Source organism: Tyto alba, unplaced genomic scaffold (assembly GCF_018691265.1).
Source record: "Tyto alba isolate M040663 unplaced genomic scaffold, T.alba_DEE_v4.0 Super-Scaffold_38, whole genome shotgun sequence".
NCBI classification, from domain to species: domain Eukaryota; kingdom Metazoa; phylum Chordata; class Aves; order Strigiformes; family Tytonidae; genus Tyto; species Tyto alba.
Window position 1 is genome coordinate 23,517,541 of NW_024881313.1, and position 15,834 is coordinate 23,533,374.

The 15,834-nt window shown below is 36.4% G+C and overlaps 1 protein-coding gene across 2 annotated transcripts in view; it reads right to left on the reverse strand.

Moving 5' to 3' along the window:
* Positions 1–1,444: 1,444 nt before the first annotated feature.
* LOC104356486 (protein adenylyltransferase SelO) overlaps positions 1,445–15,834 on the reverse strand; it is a 29,243-nt gene continuing 14,853 nt past the window's right edge. For both annotated transcript variants that reach the window (XM_042801993.1, XM_032991230.2), the window contains 8 exons: positions 15,572–15,701; positions 14,881–14,925; positions 14,712–14,793; positions 14,530–14,622; positions 11,511–11,590; positions 10,619–10,662; positions 4,780–4,859; positions 1,445–4,463 (listed from right to left, as the gene is read on the reverse strand). In XM_042801993.1, the coding sequence (XP_042657927.1) occupies positions 4,341–4,463; positions 4,780–4,859; positions 10,619–10,662; positions 11,511–11,590; positions 14,530–14,622; positions 14,712–14,793; positions 14,881–14,925; positions 15,572–15,701 (677 nt within the window). In that variant the 3' untranslated portion in view covers positions 1,445–4,340. The remainder of the gene's footprint in view (positions 4,464–4,779; positions 4,860–10,618; positions 10,663–11,510; positions 11,591–14,529; positions 14,623–14,711; positions 14,794–14,880; positions 14,926–15,571; positions 15,702–15,834) is intronic.

Sequence of the window (15,834 nt, forward strand, 5' to 3'; positions counted from 1 at the left end):
CTCCCCATATAGAGAACCCCTGTGGTGCGGATATGGCCAGTTAGGGTACCAGTGCATGGGCCAAGGGACTAGTTCCTGGCCCTCTTACCTACCAATATAGACAGAGCCCATGTAACTTAGTGGTCTTCTAGCTCTCTTGCTTTCACTGAACTGAGCAAAAAGCTCTCACCAAGAGAACTATGTTCACCACTAACACAAACGTTACCTAGAAGTTTTGAATCAACATGTTAGAACATTCAAAAGTTATCTCATCATCTTCAAACAGCCAAACTGAGAAATGCTCTCGAGACCAGTGCAAGACTTACAAGCTTAGTACAAGCTTACAAGTCCCAAGCGCAGGAGAAAAAAATACTAACTAGCTAGATGTAGGAGGGGGGTTAAATGTCAAAATTAAAAAAGGAATAATGTTTCCCAATTCTCTCCACATGTAACTGAGGTAAGTATTATGCAGAACCATTGAACACTAAATAGCTGGGTGTTACTTTCTGACAAGGTATTGGGAGTGCGTATCTTTGACACACTTAGGTGACAACAGCTCTCTGCTAGCCGACTATTTTTAAATCATTTTTCTTTTATGAACTATACACCCAGCATCAAAATAAAGCAGAACACGTCCTCAGAAAAATGTTGCACAATAAGCTAATTCACAAAGCGCTAAGACTTCTACACGGCTTTCCTTGCATTCACTCTTCTCACCAGAATGCTCAGTTTCCTGCCCTATTTCCTCCCTTCTCTTTTGTTACAGTACAATAAACTCAATTATATACATTTTACATCTGCAGTCAATCATAACTCATGCACTTAATCTTACACAAAGGAAAAAGTTGAGCTTTCTTTGAAACAGAAAAAAATCAAAGCCTATAGAAAATTCCAGAAATCAATTAAAATGCTGTGATAATTAGACCTCTATCAACTATTTTGTGTATGTACATGGTTGAATTGAATTTCTGAAATGTAAGTATTCAAACTCTCCGTTCAAAGAGCAGAGTTACCATCTTAATGATACACAATTATCTGGCTTTATTTAGGACAAAAAAGATGCTGCAAAATACAAAAAGATTTTCCTTTCCAAGACTAAATGAAAGCATTTGCAAAAAATATAAATTAATCCTTCCACATCTATCTAACCTATTGCCATATGAAATTGTCTTATCCCTGTAGATTGCAGTATTAGAGATTACAGTATTTTAGTCTGAAAAGATCTGAAATTGCAGCATGTTATTTTTAACCTTTCTCCATACCGCAAATGGAAGCGGTCTCAGCAGCTGTCTTCTTTGGGCTCTTCCATCACTGATACGGAAGAAGAACCTACTCCAGGCAACCACCTTTCCATCAGTCCTTTGGGTTAGAAAGTCATTGAAAAGTCTACATGTGGGGGATCAACACTGCTGCCCCTCATAACTGTCCTCTAGAGAAAGAGGATGAGAGTACAAAGGAGCACCTGTTTGGTTACCAGCCACAGTATTTTTATTCTCCATTTGCTTTTGCATCACTGCTGTGTTTATGTAATGTGAAGGAAGAGGCAGCTCCAGAACCACAGGTAGAAGCCAAGGATTTCAGGGAGTATATCAAGAAACACAGTATTAATGCTTACATTGTCATAATAAACCATGATGGTAACAACCTAGAAGTGGAAAAAGAGGTTGTACAAAATACTGAGCATGATGTAGGCTCATTTCTCTGCTTTTACAAAACATAGTCAAAAGGTAGCGTTGAGATAACTGTATTATTCATGTGTTTTCACAGCCTTTGTCAGGGACTTTGAGAGTGGAAACATAGAAACTTAAATGGATCGCATGGCAAAACTATAGGACAGAACTATTATTTATGGGTTATCACTGACAGTCTCACAGTAACTGGAAAACATGCATATTCTGTTTGAGGGAGACAGAACAGAAGAGATTCATTAGCATTAAGAATTATGAATTCTCATGATCTTGTGAAATACTCTAAGGCAGTTTGCCATTAACAGTCAGTACTGACTTATGAAATCAGTATAGTTACTAAAAACAGGTGATGTAAACTGCATGATAAAACTAGGGGGAAAAAATAACGGAGATTTGCTTTCACATAAATGAAGGAAAGAGGACATGACTGAGTTCATGAATGAACTCCTGGAGAAGCAGCTGACCTACTCTCTGCAGCCAGAGGAATATGTGAAACCAATTTTCAGGGCTTGCTTCATTCTTTCAGATGTTTCTCAAGAACCTGGGAAAAGCCTCACAATGAGCAAAGTGGGCAGTCCATAACACTGCTTGTAAAACAGCTCCCATTTGGGATGGTCTGGTTTTATCTCGTGATGCTGGAGGCGTTCCTTACCTGTAACTATGGGTGAAACAGAGGACCACTTGCTACTGTCACTAATAGGATTTAACATTTATGAAGGGAAAAGCAGTATAAAAATGCTCTGTATTTATGCAATTATTCCATGAGGTAAAGATGTACAAGCAGCCATGTTTGTCCCACACACAAAAACTTACCGGATCTTTGGTTCAACATAAACTAGAGTTCTTTCACCTAATCGGAAACCAGGGCCCAAGTTGCAGTGCTGCTGTAATTACCCTGGGGGCACAAATACGTTCATCTTCAAATCATCACTTATTTGCAGTGTACCTCATTCCACTGCACTTGGTAACATCGATGTTCACAGATTCCATCACAACATTCTATTTTGCTTGTAATTATCTGAGAAGAGACATGTGGAAACACCAATGCTTCTATCGGTTGGGAACGCAGCCCACTGCTGAAGGGCTTCTACAGACCCTGCCAGCAGCCCACTCCTTGTACCTGGAGCTGTTGCCACCTCAAACACTAATCCCAGTGGTTGCAGAAGAGCACTTGCTACCTGCACAAGCAACGGTAACCCAGGCTGAACTTCTGTAAATTGCTTAAACTTCAGACTGGATTTTCAGAAAATCGTATTTAAATATCTATATTGTTCCTCACATTATGATACTGCTATTTACATTTGAACAACTGTATTTCTAGTTGAACAGCTGCAGATCTGAGGGGAAACTATCCTCAATAATCGTGTTGATCATAGTTACGAAAAAAAGACATTCAAATATCCTTTAGTCACTGAAAGATTACCAACAATATATTTTTTTTCCATGCTACTTGTATTTCTAGAAATAGATTTGTAAAATGCTAATTATACCACTTAATAGCCTCTATTTCAGAGTCAGATGGCACTCGAGAAATGTGGAGATCCTAAAACAACCAGTTTTTGATTTGGGAAGACACAAGGTCATGTCAAGAAGTAACAAAGCCCCCAGATAAGTGATTTTTGCTGTAAACTTTCTAGCATAACATTGGACCTGGCTGCTTGTGTATTAATTCCGTCTTAATTATACACTAAGTTTTGTGGGATTAGAGTATCAAACAAGAATAAATGACAAGACCCAGGACTCAAAGCCTAGTCTCTCTGTTACTCAAAGCACTTCTATCTAACAGCCTCAGTTGAATTTTAAATACTTTCCCTGCAAGATTTTTTGTTAGTCCCTTACAGCGTCAGTACACAAAAGGTGTATTGACCTGACTATATATGTAGTGAGATACTTCCAAGAAAGTCCTTTTCCATGCCCAACCAGTGAAAATTTCCAGAGGCATTATATCCATGCACCAACAATCTTTCTACTGCTATCAAAAGATACATGTTCAAAGAGCAGTGGGCCAGGCTTGACAGGCACCTGCCACTGGCAAAGACACCAAAATTTATTTTTGGGCAAGTCACTCCCAAGCAGACATCTTTGCTCACTATTTAACTGAATTTCCTTTAAATCTCTGTTGGCAGTTTAATGGGACAAGACAAGGTCAAAAAGAGAAAAGGTGTCAAGGCATAAGCGTAAGATGATCCTCTGTTCAAACTCTGCAAAAGACTTAAGAACATTTATGACTTCAGGATACAATTATATTTGAACAGTGTGTAACAGCAAGGAGAACATTCATCAAAATACTGTATGATTAAAACTAGATGGGTCTTCAAATTGACCAGCCATTAAAAGTTATGGAGACCCCACCTGATCAGCCATGAATTCCGAGAGGTTTAACGTGACAGTCCGACAGAACTTAAATATTGGGACTCAAATTAATGCACAGCTGTACAGGAAGGGCAGGGTTAAACATATCAATATAATTTGCTAACGCAATCACACATATTGGTCCATTTCTTTAAACTTTAGGCTTTATAAACTTAGTCAAGACCTTTTCTTGCCTAGCAGACTAGCAGATTCCAGTCCACAAAGTATAACGGAAAACAGCTCCTGCGGCTTGATCCATTAATCCTATTTGACAGCCTGAGCTTCGACCTTGATCATTTTTCTTGCTTGTTCAAATTTCCATCAGGATGAACAGCTTACTTTAAGATCCTTGGCCCAAGCTGGGGGGCGCAGGGAGTAGCCTGCTTCCTCTGCAGCCTGCTGTCTCTGAAAGGGATGTTGTAAAATCTGCTGTAGGAGATGAACCTAGAAGCAATTAAAATGGGTACGTTTTTATACAAAATGTTTTCCTGCAAACAACATTTTCCTCTGCCACTCTCCTGGTCCAGAAACTATTCCATAAGTTGCTTACTATTATTAGTACTACTATTAATATAGTCACTACTATTTATGTGCCAATTAATACTATTCATATTTTTGTTAATATTTCTAATAGCAGTTGGTATTAGTACAATGTTGCTCAAAATGTAATACAGGCTCAAAGTGTAAATTCAACAACTTTTTCATTAACAGTTATGCCAATTGTTAATAAATGTGTCAAGAAAGAAAGAAAGCATTTTACCTCTGAGAAGTCATTCAAATTAGCTTTTTGCACTGCTGATTCTGCCATCCAATTCCTAAGTATGTATCTAGGATTAACAGCTGAAACCAGAAGTAAATCATGTTACATTTAGTTGGACATATTCAACAAAAGCAAAACACAGTCACTGAAATGTGTCATCTCCAAGAAGATTTAATTTGCAGCTCAAGAAAAAAAATGCATAAAAATTAAAAAGGAATTAATAAATCTCTTTATGAGCTGCTAAAAGGATTTTTTTAAACTCGTATCAGTAATGCCAAAGTGCCAAATAAAATTTAGAATAGTATAGGACATCACATTGGTACACAAAGGATTTCCTGTTATGAATACCCACAGACTTTTCTTAGGTGATTAGTTTACCATGGACTAGGTTCCTGCTACATTGTTGGAAAGCGTATTTCAGTGTTGTCAATACACTCCTGAAGATCATAAAAATAATGAGTATGACATTACTTAATGTAAAAAGGAATTATTGAGATATTCATTAAAGTATATGTACTTAGATATTCCTAGTTCTATATCTTATATCAAAAGTTTCACCACATAAGCCTTTAACGTTGTACTTCAGCTGTATTTTTTAGAAACTACTTTTTCAACTTTGTCATTTCTTTTAGTTCCTCGGGGGGGTTGGGGGTGAGGGGACTCCACTGTTTTTTCCACAACTGTCTGCTTTATCTTGGAAACACCCATGACAGCTGGGCTGCTTCTCTGGCATGCTCCCGGGGGATTGTGCCTAATTAGTGCTAGGGAGATTGTAGGGATGCTGAAAATGAAACTGCTGAATCGGTAACCCAGGTTGCATCTTACAGGACAGCAACTAACAACTCATAAAAGGAGTATGCTGAGGACAATTATCATAAGCACACAGGGCTTTTATTGTCAATTTTTTAGCAGATAACATCAACACAACTCTTATTTTTGCCCTGCAATTAAGGCCTAGGATTCTGCTTCAGAAAATTTTCCCTTTAATTAATGATCAAAACAATGTTACAGATTAATTGTAACAAATATTTCACGCTTGCATTGTAAATCTTAATTTGACATTGGTCTCCATATTTTCCTAAATTCAGTAGTTTATTATTACCTGAAGAGATTAATCTGTGATACCAGATGCATTATCACCCACCGACTTGAAATCAAAAGCCTGTGATTTATGGACATATACAAACTTTATCTGTTCCTTCCCTTTCCATTGATACGTGTTTTATATGGATAGGTTTTATATGAATGTTAGTTCAAACCTCGTATTTTATATATTTCTTTCACAAAAACTTGTAGCTTTATAAAATATTCTTATATATATAGCATATTTGAAAGAGGGTATTAGAGAAAGCATTCACCAAAATCACCATCCCAAATTTCCCTCTCTTCAATTTCTTCAATTATTTAGTTGTCATGTTATTTTATTCACAAATAATAAATTATATTAGGAGGGGGATGATCAGAAATAATATTTTGGATAAAAGGATTAAATTTATTCTATTTCCATTTCCTAATTCACTCTGTTGTTGCATCTCCTTGTACTGCTTCTTCAGCTTACAAACATAACTTGTTTATCCTAGCTGACTACCAGGACAATTGGTATCTTTGGAAAAGCTATGACTGGCTCCTCCAAAGGTTCTATGGTCACAAAAACACAGGATTTCATTCATATTTAATAGCTCCTGATACAGAATTAATGCCTAGTACAGTGAACAGACTTCTCTAATAAGCACTGCTTCTAAAAAAGCACCATTTAACCAGCTAACAAACTAGAATTTACTGAAGCTATGTAATCAGTGAAACACCACCTGCATGATTATTTTATGTATCACAATACAATTAAATTCTTCATGTTTCGAACTGAATGACAGCCATTTTAAGCCACAAGATCTGACATACAACAGCATTATACAAAGGGCCTTTATGTTGTTTTGAAAAGTAAAGGACAAAAAAAAAAAAAAAAAAAATATCACTCTCCACTCCAGGTGCTGAACTCTGACTACTCACGTTCCTGCCAGAAGAGAGAAGGTGAAGCTCTCTTACAAAATCCGGACATGGGCTGAAAGCAGAAGCACCCCAGGTGGCCCTGCCACTTCCTCCTTTACAAAAGCAGCCCAGGTAATAGAGCAACATCCTGGCACAAAGTCCAGGTGCTGACTTCCATGAGAATGAAGCCTGAGATGCAATCCACCCAGACACAGACATTCCTCTTTTTCACGTTACTGCTGTTCTGTATGTACTTGCATACCTCAAACAAAAGCTAATAAATACAGCTAACTATTCAGAACCTTGATAACCTCTACGTAGTCATAACAACAACCTGCCCTAACTGCTTAAAAAAAGTGTTTTCCCACTTGGCAAAATAATTTTCTCTGGCCAAGTATTTGACTTAATCCAGTAAATGGGTTGTCAATAGCAGAGAGTGATAACAATATAAAAAGAATATTTAAAGGGTGGAGAAGTTAAGATATGACTCATTAAAAAATGGTATTTCACATTAAAACCATGACTCATATTAGCAGGATGATATTTGTCCCAGAAATACATTCTTAACAATTGCAAATTGGTAAGTTTCACAGTGGCTTTAAAAATATCTGTAATTAACACAAGTGACAAGCTAATTATGAAAGAGTAAGACAAGCCAGATAAGAAAATGACAAAGCAGCAGAAATTTTGTGCCCTAATGAGCATTTTATGATCTGGTATTCAATTTTTTTTTTTTTTTTACTCATTTCTTTTATAGAGAAATACAATTATAGCCCTGCATTGGGATCTGGATTGTCAAAACTTTTTTATCAAATCCTAAAGAACTAAATTTAGCCAGTACATGTTAAAGTGCTACTAAGAACTAAAAACTAAATGAAGAGAGAAAAAAAATAAAGATAATGAATAAGTGATCAAATGCTCCAAGGTAATGTACTTTGAAAAGTGAGATATTTTACTACACTTACTAATAATGAGAGAAAGGTGATGAATATTGAGGTGTCAATGGCAATATAATCAAGGTCAGTCAATGTTAAAGACAGCAATACAAAATTTAGCGGGACTTACCAACCCATCTAAAAAAATCTAGAGAGCTGTAACAGTTTTGTCATTAACATGGAATACGGGGTAAAAAAGCACAGTTAACTGATTTGAGCCAGATTTCTGCTGCAAGTTGTACTGAAAGGGACAGCTGTTACAAGCAAATACTTAAACAAGCAAAAAAAAAATTTAAAGAAACCACAAAGGGCACCTAAGAGACCTATTTAAATGTATAGATGTAAAAGAGAACAACAACGCTCTAAGAAACCTCAGTCAGACTGTAACATGGAGCAGCTAGCAAAAATGTAATGTGTGGATTTTAAAAGGAAAAATAAGTTTTAAATAATAACAAATTAACATCAGTAGCCTGTTACAAATTTCTGCACCTCTGCTCTATGAATATAAAGTGATGAACTAAACTAACTTCATCTTCGCATATCAAGTTTTGGACTGCTACCAAACTGAGACTACAAGCACAAGTGTGATCCTGGAGGCAAAACCTTTTCCTTGTTTTGTCTGTTTCCTGTACTATAAGATTGTCTGAGATGCATGTGGAAAAACACGATGGTGGTTTGCAGAAGTTCATCCCCAAACTAGGATCCATTCCAATTTGGAATAAAACCTCAGAATGTCATAATTTTCTCTAAAAGCAGATTCAAAAAACATAGGAAAACAAGAAGTGCATTTAGCCAGTTTTCAGCATTAATTTTTAGCAGAGGAAAATAGGAGATCGAAACCTCAAAATAGTAGATGAGCTAAGTGCCTCTTAACCCTACCAAAATACAAATAATAAAATAAACCTTTCTTCTGGGTAACTGTTTTCATATTAACTTTCTAAAAATACATGTAAAGTTGTAAGAAGTGTTCTTAAGAATGGATAGAGCCTTGGTTAGAAAATGTGGATGCAAACTTGAAGATCCATGTGATGATAAGTTGTGCCCTATGTAGTTTTTACTATCTTATTATTGAAAGCCAGTGCTATCTCCTGCCATTTCCTACTAAATCAATTAAAGCTTTTGAAGAAAATGACCAATCAAAATCCAGCAAAAGAGTACAGCCATTTCCATTAGAAATGAGGATAAAACACCCTGCAGAGCAGCATAACATTGAAGCTTATAACATCTCCTGTGCGGAATATGATCAGATCCTGCAATTCCTTCATTCCCTTTTGGCCAGAGATATTCAGTTGCACATTGTCTTTTATATGCAAATTTCACAAATTTACCACAGCTTACTGAAGATCCAAAAAATATCTCCCTGATAATGCTTAGGATTTCATATCCACTGTTTCTGCTGTGACAGACAGCTAAAAGCACTGTCTCTATCATTTTGTATTTAGAACACCCTGGAAAATCAAAGTACCTTCCTTTGACTTCCATGATAGCCCTTTCACTAGTAAGGAGTTTTTTCTTCCAGGTGCAGAAAAAAAAAAAAAAAAAAAAGTGTTTGCCTCTTAGAAACCTGAATTCTTTATAACATGTAGAAAGAATTTGGACAGAATTGAACAGTCAGACAAATCTTAGTCCACTGAGCTGGTACAGGGTGCCTACCAGAGTCTTTCCTGATGTTATCAGCAGTTCATCCTGGGAGAACAATGTTGTGAGCAATTGCAAACCAACACATTCACAGACTGCTAAAGGACAGAAGTACAGATCAAGGAAAATATGTTGCTTGCACTCAGGAAAAGCAGATACAGAAGGGGAAGGGCACCTCTCACAAGGAAATCAAATCCTAGGGGCCCTCTCAGGGAGCAGCCTATTTTGCAATGAAGAGGTAACAATTTGGGGAGCTGCCAGAGCATGTCCACCATTTCAAGACACCAAGGTGAAGCTTAGAGACATGACAAGATACAGACAACTATGTTTTCACAGGCCAATAATTCTTAAGTTCTTAAAGGGAATTAAAAGGGGAAAAAAATTAATCAAGTCCATGAGCACCAAAGCAAGAAACAAGCTGGAGGTCTGGCATCTCCTGAACTTCCAAATGGAAACTGTAAAAAAGGGGGTAAAAAAAATAAGAGGAAAAAAGAAACATAAAAAGGTAAACGAAAAAAAAATAAAGGACAGAAAAATAAACAAGTAGGTAAATAAGGTTTGATACAGAATAGAGCATAGCTGGACAGCTGAGCTGGATTGTTTTAATGTCTATGTTCACATATGGTGTGACACAGGCCAGAGCAGCCTTCGTGGATACTGATGGGAAAAGCCTTCTTCATGAGGTCTTCATCACCTGTGATTTCAATTGCCCAAAATATGGACAGACATGTGCTCTGTCATTCCAAACCAGCAGAATCTAGAGAAGAGCAATTTGAACTAGTAGTTGCAGTACATTTCCATGATCTAACACTCCTAGGCCTCAGTCAACTGATATGACTATGACTGTATTCACAATAGAAGGGGCTTGGGCCAGACCAATTTCTTCATAAATGCAGACAATTAAATTAAAGATTTCTTTTTTTTTTTTTTTTTTTTTTTTTAAGAAAGGGAAAGGGAGGATCTCTAAAGAAGAATTAAGCCTCACTGTAGCCAAGGAACTTCTTCATCATTCAGCTTATGTGAAAAGTACATATATATTCACAGGTCTATACTATACACACGTGGTTAGATTCTAATCACAGGAGTGGGTGAAACCAGACAGCCACAGTGAATGTATATAGTATTGCAAGATTTGCAGCAGTGTAGTAAGTTTCCTCTCTTCAGAAAAACAGTACATTTTAGTTCTCCTCAAAATGAAAACTAAATAACAATAACAAAACCTATGTAAACAGATAGTTACCATCTCCAAGCATACAATTCCTTTGAATTATTTTACTCACTTGTCATTCGTGTTCTTCTCTTGGTGTCTGAATCACTCCTGTTACTATAGATGACAAACAAACCAGAAGAACAAAAAAGAAAGTGCTTTAGCAAAGCAGGGTTATACTTATTTATTTTTAGAAATATTTTATTTGATTTTCATTAAAACCATTATGTGTTCTGCTTTTGTGTTCAGTGGAAGCAGGTGTGGATCTCTAAGCATTATCAGACTTGGAAAAAAACTGCACAATTTTTTGTAGGTTTTGTATCTTGTATTGATTTTTTTCCCTAAGAATTGTATTTACTGACTAAAATTTCCAAATACCTGCTATGTACTTCTTTTCACTACTCTCAGCCATGCATACAGCATATGACTAAGAAAAATACATTCTTTATTGATATAAGACAAAAGAATCAGTAGGAAGTTCTAACAAGCATGTCCCTCTCTGTGCAACACCAGCAGTTTCCAGACACCGTCTGTGTATTCACAACTGTTCAACTTCTACCCCCTGTCATCCTAAAGCCATACTATTACATAGAAAAAAAATATATGTATTACCAGTAATGAAACACTATTAATTCCTATGTATTTGCAAAGCCTGACTTTCAGATTCTCGGACTGAATCTGTAGGACTGGTATTTTAACAAAAATTACTAACCGAAGAAAACTGATCAGCTGCTCAGTGGAAGACAACAAATACAGACCACTCCCCCCATGTAATTTTTATGCACATGTGTGTTAAAACAGAACTACAACAGGACCTATTATGGAATCTAAAATCTAAAACCATGTTTGGGCCAGTTTACTAGACTGGTAAATGATTATAGAAAAACATTGCAGATTAAAGTTGCCTGCTTCTGGCAAATACACACTTGGTCTTATTTTTACAACTGAAACTGCATCAGACTTACCGATTTAATCTCAAGAGGTACATAGTAACCCATTCTGAAAAATACTTGTGTTTACTCAGATCCTGGAGAGCCCAGAACTCCTAAAGAGAAAGGAACAGTTAATAGCAGATAATCAGAATTTTGTTCCTGTTAAGCAAAAACCAAAGTAAGCAAATGAATATTAAAACGATAAGAAAGAAACATATGATGACGCTTCACGGAATTTTCTCCCTCAAAATTCTACTAATATATTTTCCTCTGTATTTTATTTATTTCTCTTTGATAGCATGATACATCCATATTAATCCCTCTCTGCTACGGCAAATCTATCTAAACACCTCCAGCACTTCACCCCTATTTTTCCTTGGCTTACTGCCTGACCTGTTTTATTTTTTAGGCAACATAACTGCAAGTTTAACTCTCTTCTGAGTTTTGTACATGGACCAGATCTGTTTGTAGAGATTTTTTTTTTTTCTTCAAAATTGCGGATTAAGGAAAATATATTGGTAAAGAAAGATAAGGTGTGGAGAAAATGTGAAACTTAAGGCTATAGGGATGGAGAAGACGAGAAGAACACAGACAGTAGGAGAGGAAAAATTGAGAGGAGACAGAACTTGGAAAAGTCAAACAGAGAGACACCAGACCTTGGGGTTACTGCCTCCAGTGTTGGACAACAACCACAAACGAGGCTTCCCTGGCTGACTACACCGAGTTAACAGATGCTTCACACTGCTCAGTTGAAAGAAAGTATATAAAGCTCACAGATCAAAAAAAAAAAAAAAAAAGAACTTCAGGGAAAGAAGAGATTAGAAAGAAATGGACATAGATAAAAGCAGGTAAGTAGCAGATAAACAAGAATAAAATAGGCAAAAGTTAAGTCAGGGAAATTAAAAGCAAGAACAAAAAGTTTTGATCACATCTGTGTTTTTTCAAAGGGAGTCAAAAAATATGGAAACCACATTTGAGTATAAAAATTAGTTAAAATTACAGAAGTGACTAAGAGCTGAGGGTCAGGCAGGTGGATAACAGGTGAACATGGGAGTATTTGTTCAAAGACGTTCAGGGTTTGGCTGCTTTAGGAGGAATTTCGTTATGTTTCTAGTGAGTACTAAATGTAAGCACTCCTGAAGTGTTCCTAGAGGGTTCTGGCATTTTTAGATCAATTTTAGTGTGTAGCTGCTAAAAAAATGTAGATGGTCTACAAACCAGTATGAAAGCTTACTTTGCTACTGACATATATTAGTGTGTGAATAAACAGCAGGTGAAATTACTTTAATATATGAAAAAAAAAATCTTTAACAAAATAAAACTTTTTTTACCACCATAAAATTTTACCTGCTTTACCACATCACTTTTGCAGCACAGGATTTGTGGGCTAAATCATTTGACCGTGTGGAAAAAAAAAAGGTCAGCTGCTACCAAGGCTATCAAGCGAAGGCTGCAGATGACCCTCAGTGTAGTGGCAGGGTCACAACTACACCACGATTACTAGTTCCTCAGCCTGCACCTTCAAAGAAGGGGAGATGGAGTTGTCATAAATGCCACTACTGCAGTAGCCTTGGTGTGGCTCCATACTGCACAAGAGTGACTTCCATTCTTCCTGTTGCATACAGGCCACTAAGAAATGTAAAAATCCCTAGTATTCTATGACAAAAGTACCTTCTCTTACAAACACACCCATCCCTTCATCAGCCCCTCTGCACAAATAATTCCACAGCTACAGCTCTTTGTATTTTTGTGGCTTACCACTAGAAAATCTCAACTTTTTAACTATTAATGGCTTCAAGCTCATAGAAAAAGTCAGGCTAGACCTCTCACTTACAGAAGAAAGCAATTAAAAAAAGAGAATTTGGTCAAAATCACTTATTCATCTAGGACGCAACAGGAAAAAGAAACAGTAACTCTTCATTTGCATTCTGTGCTTTACACACAGTGATTATGCTCCCTAAAACAACCTTCTAAGTCCACCTGCTCTCATTTTAAATTAGATTCAAAGACAAACAGAAATAAGTCAGAAGATACAGAAAGGCAATGAAGTTTCCAGGCAAAATGAACAATATTCCTAACATGGAAAAGGCACTGTATTAAAAAATTTGGCTCTTGCAAAAGGCTTCCTTTTTTCTTTTCCAGATCAGATACTTACTTTCTTTTCAGAATCTTCCCTCTACATTTTTATTCAATTATTATTTGCCTAGCATCTCACTCCAGTTCAAACATTTCAGCCATATTTCCACTTCTAAAGATTGCATTATGTCCAAGTGAGAAGTTAATCTCTTTTATTTTAATACTCTCATCTCTTTTATAATTATACTTGGTCCTGAAGAATAGGTTTAGGCTGAGTTAGCAGCAACACAGGATGGGATAGCAGGTTGAGCAGGACACTATGACAAAACGTATTCCTCTGCTTTAAGCTACATTTAGAACTGATCTTGTGTCCAAGCTCAAGCAGAGGCCACTGTGGGCTGAGACTCTAGCAAGAGTTTATGATGAGATGTCATCTCACTTGTCATTAGTTACTGACACAAGCTGGTGGGCCTGAGAGCATATGTTTAGGTCACCTAGGAAACACATGTTAGGAATAGTTTGATCAACCTGAGGTTGAAATTTACTTATGAGCCCTGTCCAACTTCGTTTTTGTTTTACAAAATACCATCAGAAGGTATTCTTAAGCAAAACAAACAAACAAAAAAGGGCAGGAAGGAAAGTTCTTTCTAGCAGATCCATCTTAAAAGAAGAAAATCACATTCTCACATGTGTAAGAATATTTGTGACTATTCATACTGGACCTGCACCAGAGCCTGGAAATTTTACTTCAGCACTCTTCATCAATGTATCTTTCATTACTACAAACAGGCTTAACATGGGGTGGTAGCACGACACAGATATATTAGTCTCCCTTTCCCATAATAATGCTATAATGACACATTTCCCAGGCAAATCATGGCTTGAGACATCGCTATTACACCAGGGTTATGCCCAACCTGATTTACTCATATTATATTAAGTATTCCTAAAATTGAGTGCATGTATTAATTAATACCTCAGGAATATAGAGCTCCTTTAAGTGGTCTTCAGTTATTTCACTAAGATGTCGAAATGTCATTGTAAAATCAGCCTTTGTATCTTCCATAAGCTAGTGAAAAAAGATACTTCTATCAGAGCTTTTAAAGTATGGGGTATCAGTCCAGATGTCTACCAACAAAATTAGCAAAGCAAACTTACTTTTAGGAGGAAAGCAATCAAATAGTTATCATCCTCAGTCTCCCCAAGAAGACCCAATTTTGTTTTGAATAGTTCTGTGAAACTGAAAATAGTAACAAAATAAGGAAATTGTCACAAAACATAATTTATAGTTTTGTGACTACAAGGTCTGAGTTCTGGAACTGCATACCGGATGTAATAGAGTTCACCATATCCCTCCAAAATCTGGGAAGCTCTGCAAAAACAAAAGAAATGTCAAGTTCTCTGGAACTACAATACTACTGTGGTACAATTTTACTGTACACTAAACAGTGAAAACTTCTTCTATCTGATATCTCACAAACATTGATACTCTGAATCAGTTAGGATCTGTAGCAAAAAAGACTGAGAGGAAACACTTTAACAGGCTTCAAATATGTAGGTAGCTACTGCAAAGAATAAAAATACAATGTTCTTCCTTTCTATACTGAGTAAGAAGTCATGGGTTTAAACCACACAAAAGAAGATTCATATTAGGAGTATTTATAATAGGATATTAAAATACTATCTTACTACTTCAGGAGGATGTATGGTCTTCATAAGCAAACATCTTAAAGAACAAGCTAGACAAACTTAGAATACAAAACTACAGGCAGAGGTCCTACCTTAGGGAAAGGAGAATGGACCACACAACATCTATGACTGCCTTCCAGTCATATTTTGCTATTATGACCAATTAAATCCTTTCTTCCTTCCCTCCACCTTATTCTGGCCAATAATTAATTCAGAATCAATTTCCACTTAGAAAAGCTAATCCCTTTCTTTCCTATGCATATGGTGATTAAAGGATCTCTCATCTCACTAGTTCTTTTAAGTGTTAAGGTATTTTAAGGATTACTTACAGCTGCTTTTGCCTGGAATCCAATAAAGGTTTTAGAGCCTGTAACAGCTTGCTCAGATTAAACAGCCCAACATTTGCCTGGTTTCCAATTTTATACCTCCTTTCATCATCAGATGTGTTTGGAACAAAATCTGTTTCAAACAAAACATTACTTTTCCACAACAGAGTAATTACAATAAACAATCAATGTTAAAATATTGAAGTGCATTCCTATTTATACTTACACAGTAAGCTAATAAAAGCCCTAAAGTTACTAAATATTTT